The 26110-nt window shown below is 38.0% G+C and overlaps 4 protein-coding genes across 4 annotated transcripts; all 4 read right to left on the bottom strand.

Moving 5' to 3' along the window:
- Positions 1 to 9383: 9383 nt before the first annotated feature.
- LOC110710277 (tRNA pseudouridine synthase A-like) lies at positions 9384 to 20756 on the bottom strand. The gene is made up of 9 exons (XM_021888549.1): positions 20541 to 20756; positions 20244 to 20349; positions 19146 to 19303; positions 18149 to 18294; positions 14775 to 14866; positions 14376 to 14671; positions 14181 to 14250; positions 10865 to 10927; positions 9384 to 9737 (listed from the first exon to the last, which is right to left on the bottom strand). The coding sequence occupies exons 1-9, from the start codon at positions 20684 to 20686 to the stop codon at positions 9552 to 9554; spliced, it is 1263 nt and encodes a 420-aa protein (XP_021744241.1). The 5' UTR covers positions 20687 to 20756; the 3' UTR covers positions 9384 to 9551.
- Positions 20757 to 21281: 525 nt separating this feature from the next.
- On the bottom strand, positions 21282 to 21746 carry LOC110710416. Its single transcript, XM_021888709.1, has one exon. It carries the CDS (start codon positions 21744 to 21746, stop codon positions 21282 to 21284), a length of 465 nt encoding a protein of 154 aa, XP_021744401.1.
- A 293-nt stretch (positions 21747 to 22039) lies between these two features.
- On the bottom strand, positions 22040 to 23032 carry LOC110710415 (glutathione S-transferase T2-like). The gene has a single exon (XM_021888708.1). It carries the CDS (start codon positions 23030 to 23032, stop codon positions 22040 to 22042), a length of 993 nt encoding a protein of 330 aa, XP_021744400.1.
- Positions 23033 to 25372: 2340 nt separating this feature from the next.
- LOC110710414 (glutathione S-transferase T3-like) lies at positions 25373 to 26110 on the bottom strand. Its single transcript, XM_021888706.1, has one exon. The coding sequence runs from the start codon at positions 26108 to 26110 to the stop codon at positions 25373 to 25375; it is 738 nt and encodes a 245-aa protein (XP_021744398.1).

Here is a 26110-nt window from a genome sequence, read left to right as displayed (position 1 = left end):
TGTTCTCAAATCCAGTTTTATTATGACGTTTGATTCACTGTCGAGACCTTTCGTATACTTAGAACCATTTGGACCATATGCATATGGAACCATATATCTTGGAATTTGTAGGTATGTCTTTTCCTTTTCTTAAGTTATATTTGTCATATTATGGTTACGCCTTGCCCAAATAAGTTTATGTTTTTAATTTAATGTATTATGCTCTAAAAAATTATTATTCAAGTATTCTTCTAGATGTCTTATACAAGTAGAAATGCATGTTTCTTTAATACAACTTGGTGCATTACATGGGCAAAACGTCACTTACAATCCGATTGCTCAACAAGTCTATCCTGATCCCAAACCCCGTAGCCTGACCTGACTTGGCTACGAGCCATCCAGGCCAAGAGCTCAATCTATCCACCTCTAGTTACATTTATATTTGCTTCAATTCATGCACGGATTTTGTAATAAACGTAATGTGTATCTGTTACAAGAAATTAACTAACATTTGGTTGCAATAATTTGATATCTCTGGCAGCATATCAGCATCATCTTTGTTTGCAGTGATTTTAATAATTCGTATGCACTACTGATAATCTCATATTTAAAGGAACCATTCAATCTACGCAGAGGATGGCTTTTGTGGACTCTTATTGCTTTGGCCTGCATTGCTCTGTGTCTATCTAGATACACTCTTGATGTCTTGAACTACTTGTAGTCACTAGTTGTTGATTATGCTTAAAATTACTTATACAATCATTTTATCATCGACATACAATAAGATGTCTAGTGTTAGATCTACGAGTAGCTCTTTCTAGTCACAACTGATCATGTCATATGATTTGCATCTATCCTGATCACAAATTTTCATAATTTTTTAATGAACTCTTAATTAATCACCAGTTTTGATATTTTAATTTCAGGAAAAACTGTGGTGGTATGCGTTACTAAAATGCACAAATTTCAGGTACATATCTTTACAAGGAATAGCTCTTCATTTAGCCATAAACTGTATAGCTTGTATGTGGATGGTGGGTTGATTATGTATTTATTTGCAGTGCTCTTTGCGTGTTTGTCTGCTCAGGTATTATTGCTCCAGTTGCAGAAGAAGTCTTGCACAGCAGTTTTATCTTGGCATGATTGACCAAATGGTAATTAGTCAAAGTATATCAAGTTTGCCTGCACTGCTACATTTTTGTGTTGCATAAAGTTATGCCGGCCCTCATGCCACTTAGGGCTTAACCGCATTTCTTTTTCTTGACAGCGCCAGTCATTGTCCTGCAATGGTCTTTAAAAAACATGACCTAGGCACATCCACAGGGGCATCCTAAATACTATTAGTTTGTAAAATTATACTTCCCTAAATTTTTATTAATTTAGTGTTATTACACATTTATTCTAACATTTTGGTTTTTTTTTCCTTTGATCGGCAGGGTTCCTACACCGGTTTCTGTGGGGATTTATGCATTTGTATCTGCTGTTGTCCATTTAGATCCTAGTTCCTTTAAAGTTCATTTTATTATAGGTATTTGTTCTACCCGCGCCTGTGAACAATATGCATTTGCTATTAATGGTAATGGATTCTGCATTTTTATCGACTGTTTTAAATCTATCTTGTATGCAAGAGAAATATTAGGACCAAATTACATTGCCCGAGTATAGATGTGGGAATAGAAATGTTGATATAGTGGTTTTTGTTTTGAAAATTAAATATTTTCAATGTGAATTACTTATTATATCTCATTTTAAATGTGTTCAATATGGTATTAAGGCCTTGTTCTATATTTACCTTATTTTTGCTGAATTAAAAGAAATTTTTATTTCTTAAAATTTGATTTTACCTATTTAAACAGATTTTTATTGATTGGAACTTATTTGGGGAACTATCTTTGAACAAAACACATTACATGTGAGAAGTCTTCAAGGCAAATTCACAGAGTTATGTCTCTTAAAAAATATTTTGGGAAGCATCTTGTTCATGTTTTGGTCTTGGCTCTAAAATGATGTTCATATATGCTCATTAGTGTTTATTTCTTATTGCTTTAAATTGATCTGATGATTCTACACAACTTTGTGTGAAGTTCTGTCTAGTCAATAGCTAGAATTGAGTAATTATGTGTGTGGTGCGCGTTGTCACGTGCTGACTAATCCCCCTAGTCTTATGCACGCTAGCCTACTAACTTCCCTCCCTCGGATGCTAGTCAAGGCTTAACCCCGAAATGCTTTTAAGCAAGAGTGTGCAACGAAAGTTAAGGAATGTTGAGAACACAAGAGAATATGAATTTTGAATGCTTTGATTGCTTGAGAAAGAGTGTTTACAAGTGTTCCTCAGATGCCTCCAAATGAAGGCCAAGTCCCCTATTTATAGTGTTCTAAGCATGGCCTAGAACCTTCACTAACCTCCTCAAAATGGAGGGTTCTAGATCTAATCTTTTCTAGAGTATTCTATACATTTCTTTAGTACATTCCCTCTATGTACAAGGCTCTAGAATTATCTACACAACTCTAGTATTTACAAATGATTCAAGGATGTCCTAGGAGGTTCTAGAAGCTTCCGGATGAATCTCGAGTCTCCTTGAGTATTCTGGAACCTTCCGGACTTCTCCTTCAAAATCTAACACCACCATGATGTTCATTGGGCCTAAAAATGGTGGACCCCCAAATTTGGGCTCAATCGGACTTCATTTGGGTCCCCAAATATCTCATTATTGTGTTACTGTCACTTGGGTGTTCACTAGGGTGACAGCACTGGAGCAATATAAAGCTCTATAGGGGGAGGGTGTCTCTGGCCTAGCCAGCGCGCACCAAGGGCATTCCCCCTAGCCACAATTGTTGCCTACCGTCCAATGGCCCTAGTGAGGGGTGGAATGTGTGGGTCGTGACATGCTCCCCCACCCAAGTCTTGACGCCCTTGTCAAGATCCCGACTCGAACGCCTCGGTCTTGTCCGCAAATTGCCACAAGTCTTCTTCTTTTTCCCACGAGGCCTCGCTGTTCGGGAGACCCTTCCAACGAACAAAGTATTCATTGTAGCTTGGCACACCTCGACGCCTTATGACTCTCTTTGCCTCGATTCTCTCGATGTCCCTTTCCAACGATGCCACCACGGCCGTAGGTGCCCGTTGTGATTTTCCCCTGGTCTGATCCTCCGGATCGGCATGGTAAGGCTTCAACATGCTAACATGGAACACCGGATGTATTTTCAGCTTGGGAGGTAGCTCAAGCTTGTAGGAAACTTTCCCGACCTTCCTAATGATCGGGAATGGCCCTTCATACTTCCGCACTAGCCCCTTATAGAACTTGCGGAAGACTTTGAATTGGTGCGGCAAGAGCTTCACCATGACTAGGTCGCCTTCTTGAAACTCCAATGGGCGCCGGTTTTTGTCGGCCCACTTCTTCATCTTCTTAGCAGCCTTATTCAAGTAAGCCTTGGTGATGTCGAGCTGCTCGTGCCATCCCTTAGCTAATCTGTAGGCAGCGGGACTGCTACCCGTGTAGCCCGATACAACTGCTTGTGGAGTCAAGGGTTGTTGGCCCATGACTAACTCAAAGGGGCTTTGCTGGGTTGCCTCGGACCGCTGCAGATTAAAGGAGAATTGGGCAATGTCTATGAGCTTTGCCCAATCTCGCTGATTGGCACTCACAAAATGCCTCAAATAGAGCTCCAACAAAGCGTTCACTCGCTCTGTCTGCCCATTCGTCTGCGGGTGGAAGCTTGTGGAGAAATGTAGACCTGACCCTAGCAACTTGAAAAGCTCCGTCCAGAATTTGGCGGTGAACCTTGGATCACGGTCGCTGACGATGCTCTTTGGCAAGCCCCAGTACTTGACCACATTCTTGAAGAATAACTTGGCGGCTTGCTCCCCTGTGCAATCCTTATGTGCCGGTATGAAAGTCCCATACTTGGAAAAGCGATCAACTACCACCATGATAGAGCCAAACCCCTCTGACTTGGGCAAGGCAGATATGAAATCCATTGAGACGCTTTCCCATGGCCTCTCTGGTATAGGCAAGGGCTCCAAGAGTCCTGCTGGCACACGTTGCTCTACCTTGTCTTGTTGGCACACAAGACAAGTCTTCACATAGGCCTCTATATCGTCCCGCATGTGAGGCCAGTAGTATACCTCCTCCAAGAGTGCCATTGTCCGCTGTATCCCAGGGTGACCAGCCCACAATGAATCATGACACTCCTTCATGATGTCACGCCTAAGGTTGTCCCACTTAGGCATATAGATGCGACGTCCGACGGTGTAGAGTATCCCATCCTCTATCCAGAAGCGTCGGGTCTTTCCCTCGTTAGCCAAGTCCATCAAACTCTTGGCCATAGAATCCTCCTTTAAACCGTCCTTGACTCGATCAAGGAGGGTGCTAGCTATGCTGCTCACGCTAGCAAAGATTGCCTTGCGGCTTAGAGCATCAGCAACTACATTCACCTTCCCTGGCTTGTACTCCATAGCGTAGTCAAAATCAGCCAGGAAGTCTTGCCATCGAGCTTGCTTGGGGCTAAGCTTCTTTTGATTTTGGAAGTAACTTGTTGCAACATTGTCGGTATAGATGGTGAACCGACTCCCAAGCAAATAATGTCTCCAGACACGCAAGCAATGAATGATAGCAGTCATCTCCTTATCATGCACTGGGTATCTCCTCTCGGTATCATTGAGCTTGCGTGATTCATAGGCCACTGGATGCCCCTCTTGCATGAGAACTCCTCCGATAGCAAAATCTGAGGCATCAGTGTGTAGCTCAAATGGCTTTGAGTAGTCGGGCAGTGCTAACACAGGCTCTTTGGTGACGGCATCCTTCAAGTCATCAAAGGCCTCTTGACATTTGTCGCTCCAACACCATTGTGCCTTCTTCTTTAACAGGTCAGTCAATGGTGTCGCCCGTGCTGAGTAGCTCATGATGAACCGCCTGTAATAGTTGGCGAGCCCAAGGAAAGAACGTAGCTCCGACACGTTCTTGGGCTCCTCCCATTCCCTGATGGCTTGCACCTTGTCATGCTCCATCATTATCTTTCCGGCTTTAATATGGTGTCCCAGGAATGACACCTCCTCCTGTCCGAATGAGCACTTCTCTTGCTTCACATAAAGCTCGTTCTCTCGTAAGACCTGGAACACCTGTCTCAAATGCTCCACGTGATCTTGTAAGTTGTCGCTATACACGACGATATCGTCGAGATAGACGACTACAAATTTATCAAGGAAGGGCCGGAAAATCTTAATCATCAAGGTGCAAAAAGTAGCAGGGGCGTTGGTGAGTCCAAAAGGCATCACCAAGACCTCATAAGAACCATACCTGGTCACGCATGCCGTCTTCGCCTCGTCCCCTTCGGCGATGCGCACCTGCCAATACCCCGATCGTAGGTCCAACTTGGAGAAGTACCGTGCTTTGCCGAGTTGATCGAACAAATCAGCGACTAACGGGATTGGATACTTGTTCTTGACAGTGATCTTGTTGAGAGCCCGATAGTCAATGCACATTCGCAAGCTACCATCATGCTTGCGTTGAAACAGCACTGGTGCTCCAAATGGTGCCTTTGAGGGCCTAATGAACCCTGCTTCCAGCAGCTCCTTCAATTGCTTCCTCAATTCCTCGAGCTCTGGTGGGGCCATGCGGTATGGTGCCATGGCTGGAGGCTTGGTCCCTGGCTCCAGCTCAATCTCGTGATCCACCTCCCTTCTAGGAGGTAGTCTTTTCGGTAGCTCCGGAGGCATCACATCCTTATACTCTACAAGGACTCCGGAGATTTCTGATGGAACCTCTTTCCCATGGGGCTCCTCTTCCTCCACTAATGCAGCCAAGAAAGTCTCTTGTCCCTTTTTGATCCCCCTGGACACCTGGATTGCTGAGATTGTCTTGGCTTCTACTTCTTCTCGTGTGACAGGAACGGACCATGACCCTTGATCCCTTTTGATCATAATTGACCTGTCCGCTTCAAAAGAAAAGGGCCTTACTGTGTCGGTGAACTCAAGTCCCAACACCAAAGAGAAGTCGTCCATATGCACGACTGTGAGATTTATGGTGCCACTCCATTGTCCCAGACAAATAGGCACCTTGTGCGCCACACCAAGGATAGGAACGGGCGAGGTGTTGACTGTCTTGATCCTCCCCGGTTCCTTGGTAACTTGATTCCCAACTTCATTACTTCCTTCTCCGGAATGAAGTTGTGTGAGGCACCACAGTCCACGAGTGCCTTAGAAGCTCTCCCATTCACTAATGTATCAACAAACATAAGTGAGCCCTTCGGGCGAGGTAGCGTGCTTACCTTGACCACTTCGGCGCTCTCCTCAGCTTTTGGTGTGGCCCGTACGCTACTAAAGAGGCGCAACGACCCCATTTGTGCATCGTCCCCCGACGATTCACCGCCCGAAGCTATGATGGCGCTGAGCTTCTGCCTCCCAGGGCAATCCCTTGCCCAGTGCAGCCCTCCGCACAAGTAACAGCCCTTGTTGCTGGGCTTGTCTGATGAAGAGGAAGACGACGATGATCCCTTTGCCTTGTCCTTTTTCACCGTCTTGTTGCTACTGGTGCTGCTTCGATCGGTGGGCTTGGCTCCCCCACCTTTTCCCTTGCTGCCGTTGCTGCGCCCTTCCTTCCTTGTGTCCTTGTAATCAACCAAGGACTCTGCAGCTGCGATGGCCTCAGCAAGTGTTTGAACGTTCCTCCTTTCTACCTCTTGTTGAGCCCATCGTTGCAACCCTCCAATGAAATATATAAGTTGTGTAGCCTCCGGCAAATCATCAACTTCGAGCACGAGGGTTGTAAATTGCTTGATGTACTCCTTGATGGTGCTGCTATGCTTGAGTTCACGCAGCTTCATCATGGAGACCTTGGCTGCGTCATGCGGGCGGAATTGATTCTTGAAATCTTCCTTAAATTGGTCCCATGTTCGAATGGAACATGAACCACTCTTGATGTCTTGTTCACGCCTTCTCCACCACAGAATGGCATCATCTCCGAGATACATGGTGGCAGCATTAATCTTGGGAGCATCCTCCTCCAAGTGCACAGCCTCAAAGTATCGCTCTATGCTCCATAGGAAGTTGTCAATTTCCCGAGCATCCCTCTTTCCATGATACTTTGGAGGCTTGGGGATTTCCACCTTAGGACCGGCTTGAATGGTGGCGCCCCCAGTCACCGCAGCCCTTTTTAGCAACGTGAGTTCCTCCTTGAGGAGCTCATTCTCCTTCTTCAAAGCAAGGAGTTCCCCCGTGAACTCCTCACGCATTTTCGCCATCTCGCCCATCATCTTCTCAAAAGCCTGATCAGCGAATGATTGAGCATCAAGGAATACCTCCTCTAGACGATTATCTAGTTCCCCTAATTGCCCTTTGAGCGTAATAACTTCATTCTCGACCTTGCCGACAGAATCCGTCATGTCGCAAGCAGCAACTTCGGCTTTGGCCGATTTCTCATCAACTTTATTCACTCGCTTCTCAAGCTTTTGGACAGCTTGAATGAGAGCCTCAGGCGCATAGCCCTCGGTTGTTTGTGAAGCACTAGCGTCCTTGTCGTCCTTGCTCTTTGCCATTCTTCCTCCTTCGCTCACAACTTGCTAACAAAGCTCGACAACACTATAGTCCCCCGCGACCGTAGCTGCTCTGATACCACGTTGTCACGTGCTGACTAATCCCCCTAGTCTTATGCACGCTAGCCTACTAACTTCCCTCCCTCGGATGCTAGTCAAGGCTTAACCCCGAAATGCTTTTAAGCAAGAGTGTGCAACGAAAGTTAAGGAATGTTGAGAACACAAGAGAATATGAATTTTGAATGCTTTGATTGCTTGAGAAAGAGTGTTTACAAGTGTTCCTCAGATGCCTCCAAATGAAGGCCAAGTCCCCTATTTATAGTGTTCTAAGCATGGCCTAGAACCTTCACTAACCTCCTCAAATGGAGGGTTCTAGATCTAATCTTTTCTAGAGTATTCTATACATTTCTTTAGTACATTCCCTCTATGTACAAGGCTCTAGAATTATCTACACAACTCTAGTATTTACAAATGATTCAAGGATGTCCTAGGAGGTTCTAGAAGCTTCCGGATGCATCTCGAGTCTCCTCGAGTATTCTGGAACCTTCCGGACTTCTCCTTCAAAATCTAACACCACCATGATGTTCATTGGGCCTAAAAATGGTGGACCCCCAAATTTGGGCTCAATCGGACTTCATTTGGGTCCCCAAATAGCCCATTATTGTGTTACTGTCACTTGGGTGTTCACTAGGGTGACAGCACTGGAGCAATATAAAGCTCTATAGGGGGAGGGTGTCTCTGGCCTAGCCAGCGCGCACCAAGGGCATTCCCCTTAGCCACGATTGTTGCCTACCGTCCAATGGCCCTAATGAGGGGTGGAATGTGTGGGTCGTGACAGCGTGCTCACTTGTGAGTTGGCTTCATCCTTGTCACAGCCCTTATGGCCTTGCTCTAGCTCTTTAGTTAAACTTTTTTCTTGCAAGGGCCTTATAATTTGCAGGTCTTTTTCAAGGAATCTCTTATGTTCAAACTCGCAATTTGCTGACACCAATCGCAATACATTTTCTCTACAACAACGCTCTTCTGAGTCACTACTATGTGGTATATCTTTTTTGTTTTCTCCTCTTGATCTATTTTCAAGTTATATTGTTTTGACAGCTCGTCATTCTTGAATTTTATCATAATCTATATCCTAAGATTAGCCTTATGCTTCATATAGCTGCATACTGATGAAATATAATACGAGTAGCTGAATCTGTTTTATGTTGAACTGTATTTTCATGTTACTATCCGAGTATACGAACACAGTGTTTGTTCCACACCCTATATGTGTAGTTTTTGAGCATATGCATTACAAATCAAGTACTATTAATTTCAGACTGTACTTCAGTTTTTTTCTTTCTTTTATTAATTGCTGTAGTCCAAGTGAAAGATTATACTCTGTAGTCTGTACAAGGATGCAGTTTCTGGGATCAGGTTGAATTGATCGAACAAGGACCGTACAAGCTATATCACATCGCTTGGAGGCTTATACTTACCTGCTTTATCTTATGGTTTTACTAGTGAATTTTCTCCAAACTTTGGTGTTGTATTGAGTAGATCATTACATTTGGAATTCGTACTTGTCATTTGCCAAATTATTTTTCAAATTTTAATATACTCTTTATTTACTTGGGCTATTCTTGACTTTTTTTATATGAATTGCTGGCACATAAAGTCGTCTATTCTTAGAACGTACCATTAATTCCTTATCGACGGATATAGACAATGGTTTTGTGATAAACATTAATTTGACATTAGGGTTGTATTACATCTTCACTCTTAGGTCATACCCGTACGATAGAGTAAACTATGGTAGAGTGCTGTCAGATTACCTAAAAATCAGGAAATTCAGGTTGTGATGAAATAAATGACAGATCTTTGGAAGAGATAAGTAGCGAGAAAATTCGTATGTTAAATTGAGATAAAGTACCAAGATTTCAATTAATGGTTCTTCAATAAAGTATGTAGTAGCAGACTAGCAGCATATGCAATTGATGGCAGGAGTGTGGGTAAATGAGGGAGGTTACAATAGATGCTATCATCAATACAACTGGAATAGATTAACAAATGAAGCATTTTTGTGGATCAAAATCGGAATACCCAACATCAACAAGGCAGAGACCGTCTGGAGGTGCAGGAGGGGCAGTAGCCCGTCTACACCTAGCTTCCATCAGTTTTAGTAAAACATCCTCTTCTGAGCCAGCGGCTGCTTCCCTAACTACAGTTGCAACAAGAACACGAACCATCTGCAGAACACACATTACCCGATCAATAGGGAACAATGTCAGCAAGTGGGATTTCCATATGAGTGTAACTGTCGCATACTAAAGAAGTAAAGAACAAACAAAAGTTGCCCTTTTAGAAGACAGAAAATATTCTTGCACAAATAAGATGGGAGTCATGGGACATTGAAATTTCTACATATATATGATGAAGTGTGTTATATTCTCATACTGGGTATTTCTCGATTCAGGGAAATTTCTTCACATAAAAACATCAGAAACTACTTCAATGCTACAATAACATGTACATCATTATCAATTAATGCAGTTGAGGAAGATCATCTTTGGTGCTGGATTTATATAGAAGAAAACGTATTTTGAATCAATCACATGAGATAAAATTTGAGCAAAACAGTTTTTTCGTTGAAAAACAAACTCCATCCGGAATTAATAGTTACGAAGTTGTAACCCTTCAGGCCCTCATGGCTTCATTATTAAGAATATGATACAACTTAACTAACAAAAATTCTATATAAGAGTCAAATCATTCTCAAACTCTCCACATTGCTCAATCTTCAAGGTATTTTGGGAAAGTCAATCATAAAGCATTACTACACTAAGGAAATTTGAAAACTTTTTCCAAACTTTATCCAGGCGAAGGTGTTATTCAGATATTCTCATATCCTAGTTTGAGCTCCTTTCATTAAACCATACGACCACACCAACAAAAGAACTATAAAGCTCCACTTTCTTAATAACGGGTAATGTTATGTTACAAGCATGGATAATTTTACAGATTTATGAAGTAATGAAGGAATGAAATAGAGAGCTAGGATGCTTCACAAATGAGATTTATTTAAACCTCAACAATTTTTCAGCTCAAAAATTATAAATCTTTCTGGTAGTACATATCATGACAAGATCATCAAATACAAGGTCCTTCTATGAACTTTTGGATCCTAGCTAAGTAGCTATGAACCTAATAGTTTTCTCATCTGCACCAGATGGTGCGCAAACAGCTCAATAATTTAAGATAAAGCAAAATCATGGGTTTTATATGACAAATATTTGTGAACATTTTTGCTGCTCCAGGGATTTAGTTAAATGATGACTATGAAAACCACCAAAGATAAAGAATTATGAGTATTTACCCTTCTCAAGAAACGGTTGGCAACAAGCTCGATGCACATTACTTTCATACCATCTACATGATCCTGTCAAGAAGATTGATAGTATAAGAAACATGATATTCAAAATGTTGGAACAACTAATTAGTCAGCCGTGTACGATAGAAAATATTAGCATCAACAAAAGAATCAGCAGCTGTGTTGTGTACGAACATCTTTTTCACATTACATGTAATTATGCGAAACTACGTATTGATTTTGTTGTATTGTATAAAATGATGAAATGACAGAGATGGAAAGTATTAAAAGGGAAGGAAAAGAGATATGTATTGCAAGACGCAAGACCAGCAGGGATTAAACAGCAACAAGCATTGAAAATGCCATTTCAACAGATCAAATTCACCTTCTTCAGAGAGAAAAGAAATATGGTGCAATGTCCAATATACTTGTCAAACTCAAAAACTTTACCAATTATAACTTCACTACCACTAGAATCCTACATTCCATGTCATTATTACAGAAGTTCCTTCAGAATAGAGACTGAAATCTTTTTACATGATCTTAAGCATAATAATGTATAGATGGATACCAAAAGAACTTTTAACATGTGTTTTTTTTTTTAACACTCATAAATCCTTGTAAAGTATTTTGATTTTTCTTATTACATGTTTAAGACCTTTTAAATAAATGTTATGGATCAGGTAGATTATATACAGGTCACTAATTGATTGTACAGGTCTGGGTATATATATATATATATATATATATATATATAATATATATATATATATATATATATATATATATATATATATATATATATATATATATATATATTATATATATATATATATATATATATATATATATATATAATTTTGCAAAAACAAATGCCCAACCCCAACCAAATAGGACAGTTACATATTGTCACCTTTTTTTTTAGCAGGTACACTGATAGGTGTTCACAAATTATATAATTATCAATTTATACTGGTAGACAACCAGCCTACAAATTATCAACATGTGAGGAAAAAAATGGTCCATGCATAAAAATGTTAGATACTTGAGATTTTATAGAGTAATATTGCTTTAGGTAATGTATTTCATCTCCTTGCCACAACATCTGTCAACTTTCCAGTGGAATCACACGTTAACTTGAGTAAAACTAAGTTGTCACTCACAAAAGCAATTTGCCTCCTATTGACCTATGGGCAATTGAGCAGGATTACAGTCCACAAGCAATCACCAGAAGGTCGAGACAGCCAACGACCTGCGAGGACAAAGATGAATTGCCTATACTTCTTATTCTTTTCCCTTGTGATTCTATCAGTTACCTTAGGAATACATCTTACCAAAAACTGACCAGCCTCAAATGCACCCATGTAATGTCAACTTTCCATATCAAGTTCACAATCAAAGCACATATCTCACCGTAGGAAGAGTATTGACTATTAATAATCACCACAACATGAAAGCAGAGGAAGCACCCTCAACCTTCACCAGAACTCTCTTCAAGGGAGGAAGGAAGAAAACCTCCTATTAGCAAATATAGACAGATACTGCTCAGTCACCAAAGAATTTTGTCTCTTAACAGATTTCATGATAGAGAATATTGGCACTACTCAACACATATTAACTTTCAGGCCTGATCATATTCACATCTTCCTCATCCACCATTACCATTCAATATTTCAAAAGTAATGAAATTTTTTTAAATCTCCCAATGTTTCGTTTCACTAGGATAGTGACTTGGAAAGTTGTGCATTGCATTATTCCATATATAATATCCCCTTTATTAAATTTGAATTACCAGCCCCCTCATACCCCATCTTTATTTCATCCTTTTCATAAACTTTTTCCAATGTGCCAAGTCTACACTCCCCTCTCAACTTGAATTTCACACTTACTTATAAGCCTGGTCTCTCATTCTTAGAGCAATAATTATTTACCATGCAAACGCTACCCATTAGGAATGACATATTGACATTTGTCAACACCAAAGACACACCTATGCAGCTATGCCATGGTGTTGCCCCCCTTTTTTTTCAGAACTTCTAATAGAAGCTTCTTGTTCTTGTTTTTTACTTCATAGCACTTGACCTTTTCTTATCCTGTCAGCTTATGACGATACCAATACTCATCCTATTTCATTTCTTTGCTGGTGTGTGTAGCACACAAATCAGGACTGCCAAAACATACACTGTTGCACCAAGACTCTTTCGGCAGTCAGTTTGTAATAGACCAACTTTAAGAGGGGCACTTTAGGAAGTTTATCATAATTAGGTTAATAGTCTTTAGCCTTAGTATAAATAGAGAGAGGGTAGAAGGCAGAAGGTAGGCAGAAATTTATTAGGGAACCTAGAGAGAGTCATGGCCTAAAGCCATTTTGGAGAGTTGTGAGCTAAACTCACTATTTGAGAATAATAGCCTTAACTTATCTTTTGTAACCCTTCCACCATTATCAATCAATCTTAAAGCTTTCATCATTATTATTGCAATATTCAATCAGAATTATAAACCCAGAAAATCAGTTCATCACACAGTTTGTCAGTAATATAAATATTGTTGTATTTCATCAAGCCAAAAAGAAAGTGTTAATGGGTTATGATTAAATAAGACATACAAAGTATAGGACTACAAATAGTAAACATTTGATGCTAGTTCTAAAAATCAGGAAATATTGTCAGGAACTACCCGCTTAACAGCTCAATTTGTGAACAACTCCTCGCTAAAAAGTTTTATTAAAAAAACTACCCCCTAAATTTTAAAAGTTTGGGTAGCACTACCCCTTTTCATTTTCCGGCAACTAATTATGGCGAGTGAACCCCATTTGTTATTTTTTTCTCAAAAAAACATCTCACCCTCATATATATTAACCAACCCTCCTCTTCTTTGCAAAAAATCAATCTATAAAACCAAATCATTGTGAAAATCGTCAATTAAAGAATAAAAAACGATTTGGATATCACAAAGATTTGGTTTTTTGGACTAAGTTTTTGCAAAGAAGAGGAGGGTTAGTTAATATATACGAGGGTGAGATGTTTTTTTGAAGAGAAAATAACAAATGGACCCCACTCGCCGGAATTAGTTGCCGGAAAATGAAAAAGGGTAGTGCTACTCAAATTTTTTGAATTTAGGGGTAGTTTTTTTGATAAAACTTTTTAGCGAGTAGTTGTTCACAAATTGACCTATTAAACGAGTAGTTCTTGACAATTTTTCCTAAAATTCAGGTAGACGATTAGCAGAATGAACCTCTATACCAGCATGTTAGTATTGGTATATACAATAATAAACACTCCCACGCGTAGCAAAAACAAATAATATAATTGAAAATAGTAACCTTATTTGAGCAAGGTATTCTAGATTCAGCTGCTCGAGCATGATACATAAAACACTCTGTCGGGGGTCCGCTGAAATATTGTAATGGAAGAACTTAGTATGGCTCATAACGCAGTTTTAGTTGATTAACATAAATAATTTACAGATTCACAGGCTAGCAACATAATTGGGAGTCAAAAGGGAAAAAGAAACTTACATGTTTCTTGAAGCTTTGGTGTCTCGGGCAAACATTTTATAGGAAAGTAACTTTCCTTCCAATTGATGTAAAAGCTGATCAACTCTTCTGACAGAGAAAGATGTTGGTTTCTTTACCCCATCAAGCTCCTCCTTTTCAGTCAAAAGGTCCTTAAAATTCTCCTTGTGATCATCTTCAGCAATTTCCATCTCCCCTATTTCACTACTTTGTTCCCTGCAATCTCCCTCCCCCAATGGAAAAATGTAAAGATATCTCCTCCATTTGGCACTAAAATTTGGATGAAAAGCACGTGATACCTTCAACAATAAACTGAGTGGTTCACATTCATGCAGAGTCATAATCAGCTAAATTTTCTCAAACAAGAAGGGCATGCATTGAGAAGCCTCTTTAAGGTATTACCTGAGACACAGATACAACTCGGAGTTTCTCGGGGGCTGCTAAGTTGATGGCATGCTTAATGTCCTCAATACTGACATCCTTTCGCCAAGTATCTAGACATGCCATACAAAAATGCATCAAAGTCATAGCCAAGAATCAGAAATAGGAAACTATAGTCACATTTGCAGATTATAGTTAATGTTACTCACTTTCATAATACAATAAAAAAATTAAAAAAAAAAAAAAAAGTATTCCCTCCATCCCACAATAAATTACATTAATCCCTACTTTGACACCCCCAAATAAGCTGCACTTTCCTTTAATGATTGTCACTCTACCCACTTTCTCTTACAATCTCTCTACTACCACTTTCTCTTGTATTTTCTCTACACCCACTTTTTCTTACTTTTTCTCTCTTCACCTTTTTACTTCCAGTTTTATTAACATTTAACAATGCTTTTTATACTGGGTTAAAAGCAACCACGCAACTTATTTCAACTTATTTGGAGACAGAGGGAGTATCCACCTCTTCTTTGGGAAACTAGAATATCTTGTCCAGCACGGAATTATCAGAAGAAGCACAGAAACATTGAGATGAAGCAAATGTCTGCAAGCAATGTTTTTTAGATATAAGATTAGAAAAATCCTGCACCACTCAACAGAGGAAATAAGTGTATTTGATAAGCGGAACAGGATTGACCAAAACTGTGTATAATACATTAATCTTTGACAAAACCTATCTGAATCTTTAGATCAACCAATTTAATTTCTCACTCCCTTACTCTAGATAATTAAGCTACTGGTCATGTAATCTGACCAAAAACCAAAAAAAAAAAAAAAAAAAAAAAACATACATGATAGGTTTTGCAACGCATAAGGCATAATACTCAGGGTGATGCAACAGAAAGATCAGCCCAACCACCTTAGAAAGAAGTGTTATAGTGATTACGAAAAGAAAAAAAAATCATTGCTCAAACAGACAATGTTCTCCCAGTAACAAACCCCAGCCCCCGAGAATAAGCACTACAGGAAAGGTTTTGGACTAGCCAACCTCCTGTTCAAATTTTTTTTTTTTTTTATTGTGATATCACAGTAAAATTTATGCCACCATGGAGCAACAATGAGCAACATCCACAGCAAAGAAGATGTAGGCCATAAATATAGTGGAAACAAAGAAAATATTCTACAAGGTGGCTGCAACATTGTGGCAGTGCTTAGAGTGTTGAAGAATACTTCCTTTTTTGTTCTACTCACCTTCCGGTCCTTTCTTTTTTTTATAATATACTCACTTCTACTTTATTACATTTTTGACAAACCCCCTTTACTATCTCACTCCTCCTGCCACACAAAATTTACACCTTTTCACACTCTCTTACATCCACAAAACTTTTTCAAAATTTCCTTAATCTACATATCAACAGTATCCAAGTATAGCAAAAAACCGGAGATAGTATGTGATTACATAATCCAAAACAAGAACATCTTTCAATCTAAGTCATCAAGGACTTAAGTATTAATACTTATGCGAGTCAGTTTTATTCTTATGCTTATTATCATCTAACTTGAGACCATTTTGGTAACCTCACATCATTTATCTTGCGCATTATCCAGGCACCCCAAAATTAAGTAGACTTTGCTCCAATAATCTTAATAAGATACTCCCTTTGTCCCTTGGGAGCAGGTTTAAATCCCAGATGTGGTCACAATTGCGGTAATGGATTCAGAACTACTTTTGCAGGAAATCCGGGTGGTATCTGGCAGTTGTGGCCTATTATCATGGTCGCAATAAGCCCACAATCCTTTACAATCTGGTCGTGATGTAGTTGATGAGGATAATATTCACTACAATGCTTTGCAATGAGGATAATATTGCAGTGATGAGTAACCATACTCAGTTTTTCAAAATGTCAAGGTAATGACTAAATATGAATAAAATGAAAATTTGTCTCCTATGTAAAGTTACTTTGGAATGCAGAATTTCTTACAAATAATGTTAGAGACAAATACAGGGCAAGAAGGGAAAAACAATAATAAAGTCTGAAACTAGAAAATATAAGGAACAAATTGTTACAATATATTCAAACAATAGTGATCATTATCCAAGTGACGAAGATTATAGATACTAAAAACAGCGGATACTATACTTCCTCCGTTCTAAAATATTGCACCATGTTGACTTATACACTATTCACATGCTCTCCTTTGACTATCATTGTGTTTTATATGTAATGAATAATATAGTCATGCTATATCAACATATTAACAATCAAAGTTGTGCGTTGGAAAGCGTTAAAGTCAACATGGTGCAATATTTGTGGAACGCAAAAGGTATTTTAAACAAAAAATGCCCTACCATTGTAAAAATACTTGCATGGAAAACACAATTTTCATCAAACATTGATGGATACCTTTGTCTCTTGTAAACAGCCATTCAAATGTGTTTCGAACTTTCAATGTTTAGCTTTAGAGTTGCACAACTTGGACCTCTTTGAACCTAGGGGAATCTATACCCGCTACCCACGTGTGATAGTTGCTTCTTAATGTCATTTGGCCCTTTCTCCTCCTACTTTTAGGGGTGTAAATGAGGCAAGATGAGCTAAGCACTTTAGCTTAGGCATGTCTGAACAAAGCTCATAATTTTATTCAAGCTTGATTTGTTTAGGAGGTAATAATGCTAGCAAAAGACACATTTATAAATCAAGCCATGTTCATAAACAAGTTTTATTATAAAGTAGCTTTTTCCTATATACAAGCTTTTCATAAATACAAGTTTTGTGCTTTTGACAATTGAAAAGTTCCAAATAAAGCATAATTATGAAATCCTAATTACAAAGTCTTTATTTGATTAATTAACTGATAATAATTACGAATACTTAACAGCATATACTTGTACAAATCAAGCTTTGAACTTTTCTTATGTACGGGATTCTACATAAAATAAATAAACGAGCTTGTTTATGAACATAAATAAACAAGTTGCTCGTGAACTTATGTGAACAAGTAAATCTATGTTCATATTCAAGTTCATTTGATGAACAAGCTGTTAAATTTGTTCAAACTCAGCTCATTATCAAATATAATGAAATTTTGCCGAGCTAGAGCCCAAGCCCTGGTTGTTTATTGAGAGTCTCTGCTTGTTTAAATTACTAAACATATTTTAAAACAAGGGTGAACTTGTTAACAACTACAATAAAAGAGTATCTAGCAAGACCACACTCAAGATAAACTGTGAGTGCATAGCAATATGAAGATAGTGGATACAAGAGAAAAGCAATCATAGCCCTATATTAGCCCAAAAAACAGAACAATGTGTACATCGATGCAACTATCCTAATCTTTACTTAGGTAAGCGGGAAGTTATCACTGAATGGTTGAGATGTCAAGAATCAACTTACAGAATGAGCAAACTTGGTGAAGTGCTGTCACCCCTTTGTCAGTTCGCCCAGCAACAACTACAATCCCTTCAACTGGTAAACCCTTTTTTTTCCTCTGTTGAGCCTTCCTTTCATCCACAAATATCCCAATGGACCTCTCCACCGGTCTGTTTTGAGTAGAGAAGGTAACCAAATGAGAAAGGAGGTGGGTTGGACAAGGGAAGCCAAATATTTTATCCGAAAAAATTATCAAATAACGTTCTTGAATCTAATGTATACATAGTCTGAAACTAAATGCAGAGAGAAAGAGATCAGTCAACCAATCTGCTCATGCAAAGCAGGGAAGAGCTGATTCTCAAGACCGAAAATTTGCATGATGTAAGAAATAATTAGATATCACATTCAACTGAAGGAGAGGATCACATATTCACATTCCAAAATTTCCAAAATTCACCATGTATTCAAACTTTATTAGACATGAGATCTAGAATTCAACAACCAACACAAATGACACATTCCTTCATTGTCTGGGTCTCAGTTAAAATAAGCAGTACAGAAACGCCAATATCTAATCCATCTAGAAATTAAAGTCACTTCTTCCTACATGCAGTTTGCTTCTCTTCTTCCTTTTTTTTTCCAATCGGACCTTAGTAACTCATAATTTCTGAGAAACTTTTGTCAACCTAATATATTTGTTTATAGAACATAGAAATTCCAAAGTAAAAACCAAGCATTCTAGAAAAAATTATACCACCGAAAATGAAGTCAACTAGATATCAGAGTTACCGGAGACATAGGTAGGCTTTAAAATTTGAGACAGATTGAATAAAAAGAGTATATACATGAGAAGTCTGAGACATAAAATGAAGAAAGGACAAATCTAACAAATAATAAAGCCTCTTTAAGGCCGAGGGAGCTGATCTAATGCCAGAAGAAATAGAGAAAAAAAAAATCTGTGAATAAAATAATGCAACACATTCATATTTATGAGAGTCCTGACAAAGTAACAGAAACATACTTCTGAACAGTGTTTAACCCAGGCTGCTTCTGCCAACCATCAAAGAACTCCCCATGATAGGACACTACTATCTTATAAGTCACTCTCGCCCATCGTCCAGACTGATCATCAGGGAGATTATTCTCCGGAGCATATTCATCCACAATGTCATCCACATCCTGGTCATGATACAACAAACATATATTAAACATGAGTACAAAAATAATTAGGAGACTTCTGAAACACTTGCCTAAAACTGTATCATCATATTACAGCAAGTGACATCAACAATCAGTGCAAGCAACAAAACCAGAAGAAAAATCAACACGAGCCATGATTATGAATGTGGAAGGCCCAGCTACTGATGGTAATGGATGCGAATGAGAATACAAGGCTTGTGCTTAAGTAATTAACTACAAGTTTGAGGTTATCATGGCATAAGTTGAGCAAAAAAGTCCTAACGTATTGGAGGTTGGTGAAGTTTCACCACTTGGGAAGTTGATGGTAATAAAACATCATCCGCAAACATATGTTTTTCTACACTAATTTTTATATACTACCCAAGACCACCTCTAAAGTGGTGGTGTATAGTAGCAAAAACTTATGGGGAAAAAATAGACATTTGGAGGTGAATCAGCTAAAGCATTAACATGGACATTGACATGAGACTTTCCTTAAACTATTACCATATAAATTTATTTCCAATACCACTATACATTACTGCCTAGTGGCTACCATACAAGCCATTATACATATATTGAAAATGGTTAGTGAGTGAAATGAACTCAAACTCATAGTTTCGACTCTTATAGTTTTGTTATATGGGTAAGTTGATGACATAACTATTTACAAACATAAAGCTCCTCAACACAAAATAATGCTCACAAATTGTACATCAACACCAAGAACCCCCTAGTGGCTCTCTATAAACCAAAACACACACACACACTCAAATTTCACCATTCCTATAATATGAAGTTTGAGAAGTTCGCAGTTCCATTCTCCTACATGAAGATATTGTAAAGTACAGTCGCCCAACGACCGAAAAATTCACAATCAAGTTCAAAAATTGAATCAAATACATAACCAGCAAAATTAATTTAACCATAAACGACCAACCTTATGTCCAAATAACTCTGCCAAAGAAGAACGCCCATTCACCAAATCCAAATAATAATCGTTTACTGATTTCCATGGCTTTGAGTATAGAAACTGGTAACACTCCCTACAAAATTAAACAAGGCAACTATAATTCAACAAAACCCACAAAAAATAGCAAAAGATTAATGAAACCCAGATGACAAATTCAGATTTTTACAAACAATTTGAAGTAATATTGCAAAATCAACAACATAATCATAAAAAAGAGCAGCAAATAAAATTGGGTTAGTTGGAAATAGGGAAGAAAGGGGTTACCTGGCTGTCCATCGCAAGTCCTTGCAAGGGTCAGTGTGAGTATAGTGATGGTGGACTTTATTCTCAGCATCAGTCGCCATTTTTAAGCTTCGAGCCTGAACCCAATATTGAGGTTTCAGGCTTTTAGCAATGGCGATTTTGAGCATGTCGCATAATTACACTTTTAAAGTGACTACTACTAGGAACGTTGGCCGCCAAAGAGGATTGAAAGGGGTTGAAACTTGAAAGTGGGCGAACTCGAACATTGATTGACTTGATCTAAGAGCATCATTATTGGTGAACACAAAAAATGGTTCATGGGTCACTATTACCATTTCTCTCTCATCCACCTCAACCCAACAAACCATTTACAATATTCACTCTTAACAATGAACACTAAACAATGGTTCATCATCAATACTCCCTACCCCACCTTATTTTATTTTTGTAAATATAATCTTTTTTGTTTCATAATTATAATTTTTTAACCCGATGTCAATGTAATTAATTGACGTATTTAATATTTTAATCGTGATTACTAATTAAGAAATTATCGCATTTTTTTATCATCTTTTTAAAAAACTAATTCTTGTGATTAATATTTTTTAAACAACAACGCAGCTAATTTTAATTAACAAAAAAAAAAGAGGTACAAATTGTGATTACAGTTCTACAACTATAATCTAGTACATTTTATTTAAAAAAAAAACAACTACACATCGTTTTGTAAGATGTCCTTAGGGATAACCATTTGTTGTAAACCTAGTTGCCTAAGTTTTCGTTGTTACCAAATTTATTCCATATATGTTCGACCAAGTCGTTTTTTAGCTGCAAATGAGTCTGTTGATCCTCAATCTCTATTCTACGAGACAAGTATAAGCCGATATCCACAATACGATCAGTACGGTACTCGGTAGTGTCCTCATTAGCGTTGCCTCCAGCATTCATAAACTCATTGGTATTAACGTTATTTTGATACGTCTCTCGTTCATCTTCAACGATCATATTATGTATTATGATGCAGGCGAGCATGATATTGTGGAGTATGTCGGTATCCCACGCCAAAGACAGCTTTTTAATAATGGCAAAACGAGCTTGAAGGACCCCAAATGCGCGTTCAACGTCTTTCCTTGCAGCTTCCTGGTGTTTTGCGAATAAACGATCCTGACGAGTTTGTGTTAAAGTGAGCCCATCTAGGGTAGATTCCATCAGTAAGATAATACCCATTCGTATAATGATGACCATTGACTACGAAGTTCACAGGAGGTGTTCGACCCTCTAAGACGTCTTCGAACACAGGGGATCGATGACATGGGCTATGAAAATGGGAAAGTGGAAAAGATCACATGGGCTATGAAAATGGGAAAGTGGAAAAGATCCATTTTACTGATTAATTGATAAAGTACAAACATAAGGAAATGAGTACAAGAGGTTGAACTGGAATTGAAAACTTATCACTACTGAAAATGAAGAACAACAAAGGAATTGAACACACTTAACTACAATAAAAATAAAGGACACTAAGCATCATTATTGAAACGTTGAATATTGTTCCGAAGTATTACTATCATTTCGTCTTCCCACTGTTCTCGGTTTACTTTCTGTTCTAGACGAGATAGTTGCTCCCAGTTGATCCTATATTGCTCTAGCTCAATTTTCCGTTGTTTCCTTGCCTCCTTGCGCTCCTGTATTTCAAGTCTCTTCAATTCTGCTTCGTTTGACACATTCATCGAATCCCCAAGTAGCTGCAATCGGCTGTTGAATGTTTCTAATTCCTTAAATGCTTGACTTAATGGAGCTTTACCCTTCAATCTCGACTTAGCCTTTTTAATACCTTCAGCACGAGCTACTCTCTCATCACCGACACCCACGCTGGTTGGTGTGGTAGGTGAGGAATTGTCACCCTCATCCTGTGTCCTCTTCCCACTACTTTCGCTCCCTACAGACTCATCCGTCAGTAAAGTTGAATGTGGACGTCCCACCGAAGGCTTGAATGTTTGTTGGTCCAAGAAACACCGGAATTTGTCCCACTTCCTTAATTGGATCCATTCCTCGTAGAAGGTGAATCGTCCGAATGAGTTCTCATGGATTTTGTGGGCCTCTTGGATAACATCATCTTCGTTATAGCCACTTCCCTTTCGCTTCCGGGCCTTATCATAGCTTCCGCACCACTTTAACACGGCTTCAGAGATTCGCATCCACCTTCCCTTCAAACTACTAATAGTTCGTAGGGATATTTCATCTGCATTCGATTCCCTGGCAGCATCGTATGCGTCCAAGACTCTCTTCCAAAATACACCCTTCTTTTGAACCACTAACACGAAATTCCGGAGTTGATTGGAGTGGTTGCTGTAACATTTGAGTGAAGTTTTGATGGGGAGAAGGAGTTTCATTTCCCTCACCATCATCCTCGCATTCTTCATTTGCCTCATCTTCTTCAGATAAGACATTGCTCGATTCCCAAATATTGGGATTCGGTTGTTGTGACGGAAAATAACCAGATACAGCACCATATTCACCGTAACCCATTGGTATCATGGATGGATGTGGGAAATTTGAACTGCTTTGAGAAAAATTAAAATTTTGAGGGAAATTTGGTGGATTATTTGGGAAACTTGACTGGGGTATTTGAGGATAAACTCCAGAAAAATTATGGGGAATATTTGTAGGTGTTTGTGAAAAATTTGGGTGAATTGGAGGAAAATTGGCTTGATTCGGGATCATATTTTGACCCAATTTTTTTTTTCTTCTTTCTATTTGTTTTGGGGTTGGTATTAGCATCCATAATTATAATTTATATTTGGAAAAAATAAAAATTTAATAATAATAATAATAATAAAACAATAATAAAAATAATAATAACGATAATAATAATAATATTAACGATAATAATAATAATAATAATAATAATAACGATAATAATAATAATAATAACGATAATAATAAAAATAAAAAAATAAATAATAATAACGATAATAATAAAAATAATAGTAACGATAATAATAATATTAATGATAATAATTAAAAATAATAATAACAATAATAATATTAATATTGGTATAAATAATAATAATATTGGTAATTATAGAGGGGATTTTTGAAGAGAAAAATATAGTAGAAAAAAATGAATTTTCAAAGTTGAAAAAAGTATATCAATATGGGTGTCTATTTATAGAGGGGGAAAAAATAGAGTCGTTGGTAATTTTTTTTTTTATTTGTATTTTGTAAAATATATCCGTTGTAAAATTACAACGGATATATTTAAAACAGTACACACGTGTCAAGCAGCGGCTGGGCCAAGTGGCGCGCTCCCAGCCGCTGATTTATATTTTTTTTTTCTGACCTTTAACAGCAAAACGACGTCGTTTTGCAACATGAAACAGCAAAACGACGTCATTTTGCATGAATATCAGTCCAAAATATTGGTGGGGCCCACAGCGAATTAATTCATGCAAGTGCTTGCTCCTGCAATCGAACCCATGACCACTCAACATGAACAATTAAAGAGTTTGCCATTAAGCCGCCACCTTATTTGTTCACTCATTGTGAACTATTAAAATGTTCACCCTTAAAGATGCTCTAAATCCGAACTATACCCGAAATTATATGGTCCGATTAAGGACCACCTTACCCCTTGAAAAACAACCGGAAGTTTTTTTTTTTTTTTAAGAGGGAGAGTATTTTTTGCAAAAGATACCAATTTAAATTGGTATCTAAAACTTAGCAACTCTAAAAAAAAGTTGTTAAGTTTAGATACCCAATTTTGATTCTCATTTGATAAAAAGTGTGGACCCCTTATCAATATTATAATATATTTTGTAATTTATTTAAATTTAAATTTTTATTTTTTTTTTAAAAAAAACTTACAATATGGATTTAGTGGGCCATAAATTAAAAGTTACATTAGTATGCTTTAGAGAGTCTCACTATTGGAAAATTAGACTTCACGTGAGTTGCTATATCAAAAAGTGGGTTGGGTATCATCATTAGAGGTAAAAAAAAAAAAAAAAAAAAACACATTTTGTATTTCAAAACTCAAAGTTAAATCTCAGGAAAAGCTAGGGGTACCAAAGGTGTACAAAAAAAAAAACTGTACACCCCCAATTAAAAGTTGCCACGTCATAATGCAATGGAGGGAAATGAAAAAAAAAAACAAAGGGAGTGTTAAGCGGGAATATCTTTCGGTGTTTAGCGGAATAGCTTCAGTTTAGGCAGGATAATTATCATTAGGCGGGATTAATTTCAGTTAGGCGCCAACATTAGCCTAAGCAACTAATGATAACACAGACTAAAAAAAAAACCTTCTTGAAATTCATCGTCTTCTTCCCCAAAGTAAGATCAGAGAAAAAGATGAAGAACACTTAAATTTTCTGAAAACAAATTGTTAGAGAAGCAATTTTTGTTTGCGCGAGCAAGATAGGTATGTATCGTTGTTTTTGTTATTTGGTTATGTCTTGATTTTATCCCCAAAAATTGAAATTTACATATTTTTTACAATCTAGGGTTTCAAGGATTTGTATTATAATTTATAATGTTATATATTTTAAAAAGCTAGAATTGATTTGTGAAATTAATTCGTTTTGTTTGATTAATATTCGATTCATTATCTAAGTTTTGTACCCAATTAGTAATATTAAACCTTATAATTCCTCTTTGTTTAATGTCGTACTTTTGTAGAAATAAGAATAATGTTTAATAGTATTTTTGTAAACGCTCTTATTTTTTATGTCTAGTTTTTTTTTTAATAGCATCTGAAATATATTTAAAGAATCTAAATTCATCAGTTATGTATGAAATGTTGGCAGTGAAATGGTCAGCGAAAATCAGTCATCCTATGTCAATATTGACCTCAATCAAGTGGTCCAAGATGTATTACTCTCATCCCGTGTCCTCTTCCCACTACTTCCGCTCCCTACAGACTCATCCGTCAGTGGAGTTGAATGTGGACGTCCCACCGAAGGCTTGAATGTTTGTTGGTCCAAGAAAGACCGGAATTTGTCCCACTTCCTTAATTGGATCCATTCCTCGTAGAAGGTGAATCGTCCGAATGAGTTCTCATGGATTTTGTGGGCCTCTTGGATAACATCATCTTCGTTATAGCCACTTCCCTTTCGCTTCCGGGCCTTATCATAGCTTCCGCACCACTTTAACACGGCTTCAGAGATTCGCATCCACCTTCCCTTCAAACTACTAATAGTTCGTAGGGATATTTCATCTGCATTCGATTCCTTGGCAGCATCGTATGCGTCCAAGACTCTCTTCCAAAATACACCCTTCTTTTGATTTGTGCCGGTAATTATGTCGGTGCCGGTGTTCATGTAGCCGGATATAAGAGCCGCAGTTTCTGATCGCGACCAACCTCTATTGTTTGAACCACTAACACGAAATTCCGGAGTTGATTGGAGTGGTTGCTGTAACATTTGAGTGAAGTTTTGATGGGGAGAAGGAGTTTCATTTCCCTCACCATCATCCTCGCATTCTTCATTTGCCTCATCTTCTTCAGATAAGACATTGCTCGATTCCCAAATATTGGGATTCGGTTGTTGTGACGGAAAATAACCAGATGCAGCACCATATTCACCGTAACTCAT

Source organism: Chenopodium quinoa, unplaced genomic scaffold (genome assembly GCF_001683475.1).
Source record: "Chenopodium quinoa cultivar QQ74 unplaced genomic scaffold, ASM168347v1, whole genome shotgun sequence".
Classification (NCBI taxonomy): domain Eukaryota; kingdom Viridiplantae; phylum Streptophyta; class Magnoliopsida; order Caryophyllales; family Amaranthaceae; genus Chenopodium; species Chenopodium quinoa.
Note: the sequence above shows the minus strand (reverse complement) of the source record. Positions and strands in the feature narration are given on the sequence as shown.

What these genes read in the sequence shown, in the direction of transcription:
- LOC110710277 (XM_021888549.1), bottom strand. Translation starts at nt 20,686, where the DNA reads ATGCTCAAAATCGCCATTGCTAAAAGCCTGAAACCTCAATATTGGGTT. An exon ending in ACCAAAGCTTCAAGAAACAT is followed by an intron (nt 14,251 to 14,375) that starts GTAAGTTTCTTT and finishes ACAATATTTCAG; the next exon opens with CGGACCCCCGACAGAGTGTT. An exon ending in GAATACCTTGCTCAAATAAG is followed by an intron (nt 10,928 to 14,180) that starts GTTACTATTTTC and finishes TCTTCTTGACAG; the next exon opens with GATCATGTAGATGGTATGAA.
- LOC110710416 (XM_021888709.1), bottom strand. Translation starts at nt 21,746, where the DNA reads ATGGGTATTATCTTACTGATGGAATCTACCCTAGATGGGCTCACTTTA.
- LOC110710415 (XM_021888708.1), bottom strand. Translation starts at nt 23,032, where the DNA reads ATGGTGCTGTATCTGGTTATTTTCCGTCACAACAACCGAATCCCAATA.
- LOC110710414 (XM_021888706.1), bottom strand. Translation starts at nt 26,110, where the DNA reads ATGAGTTACGGTGAATATGGTGCTGCATCTGGTTATTTTCCGTCACAA.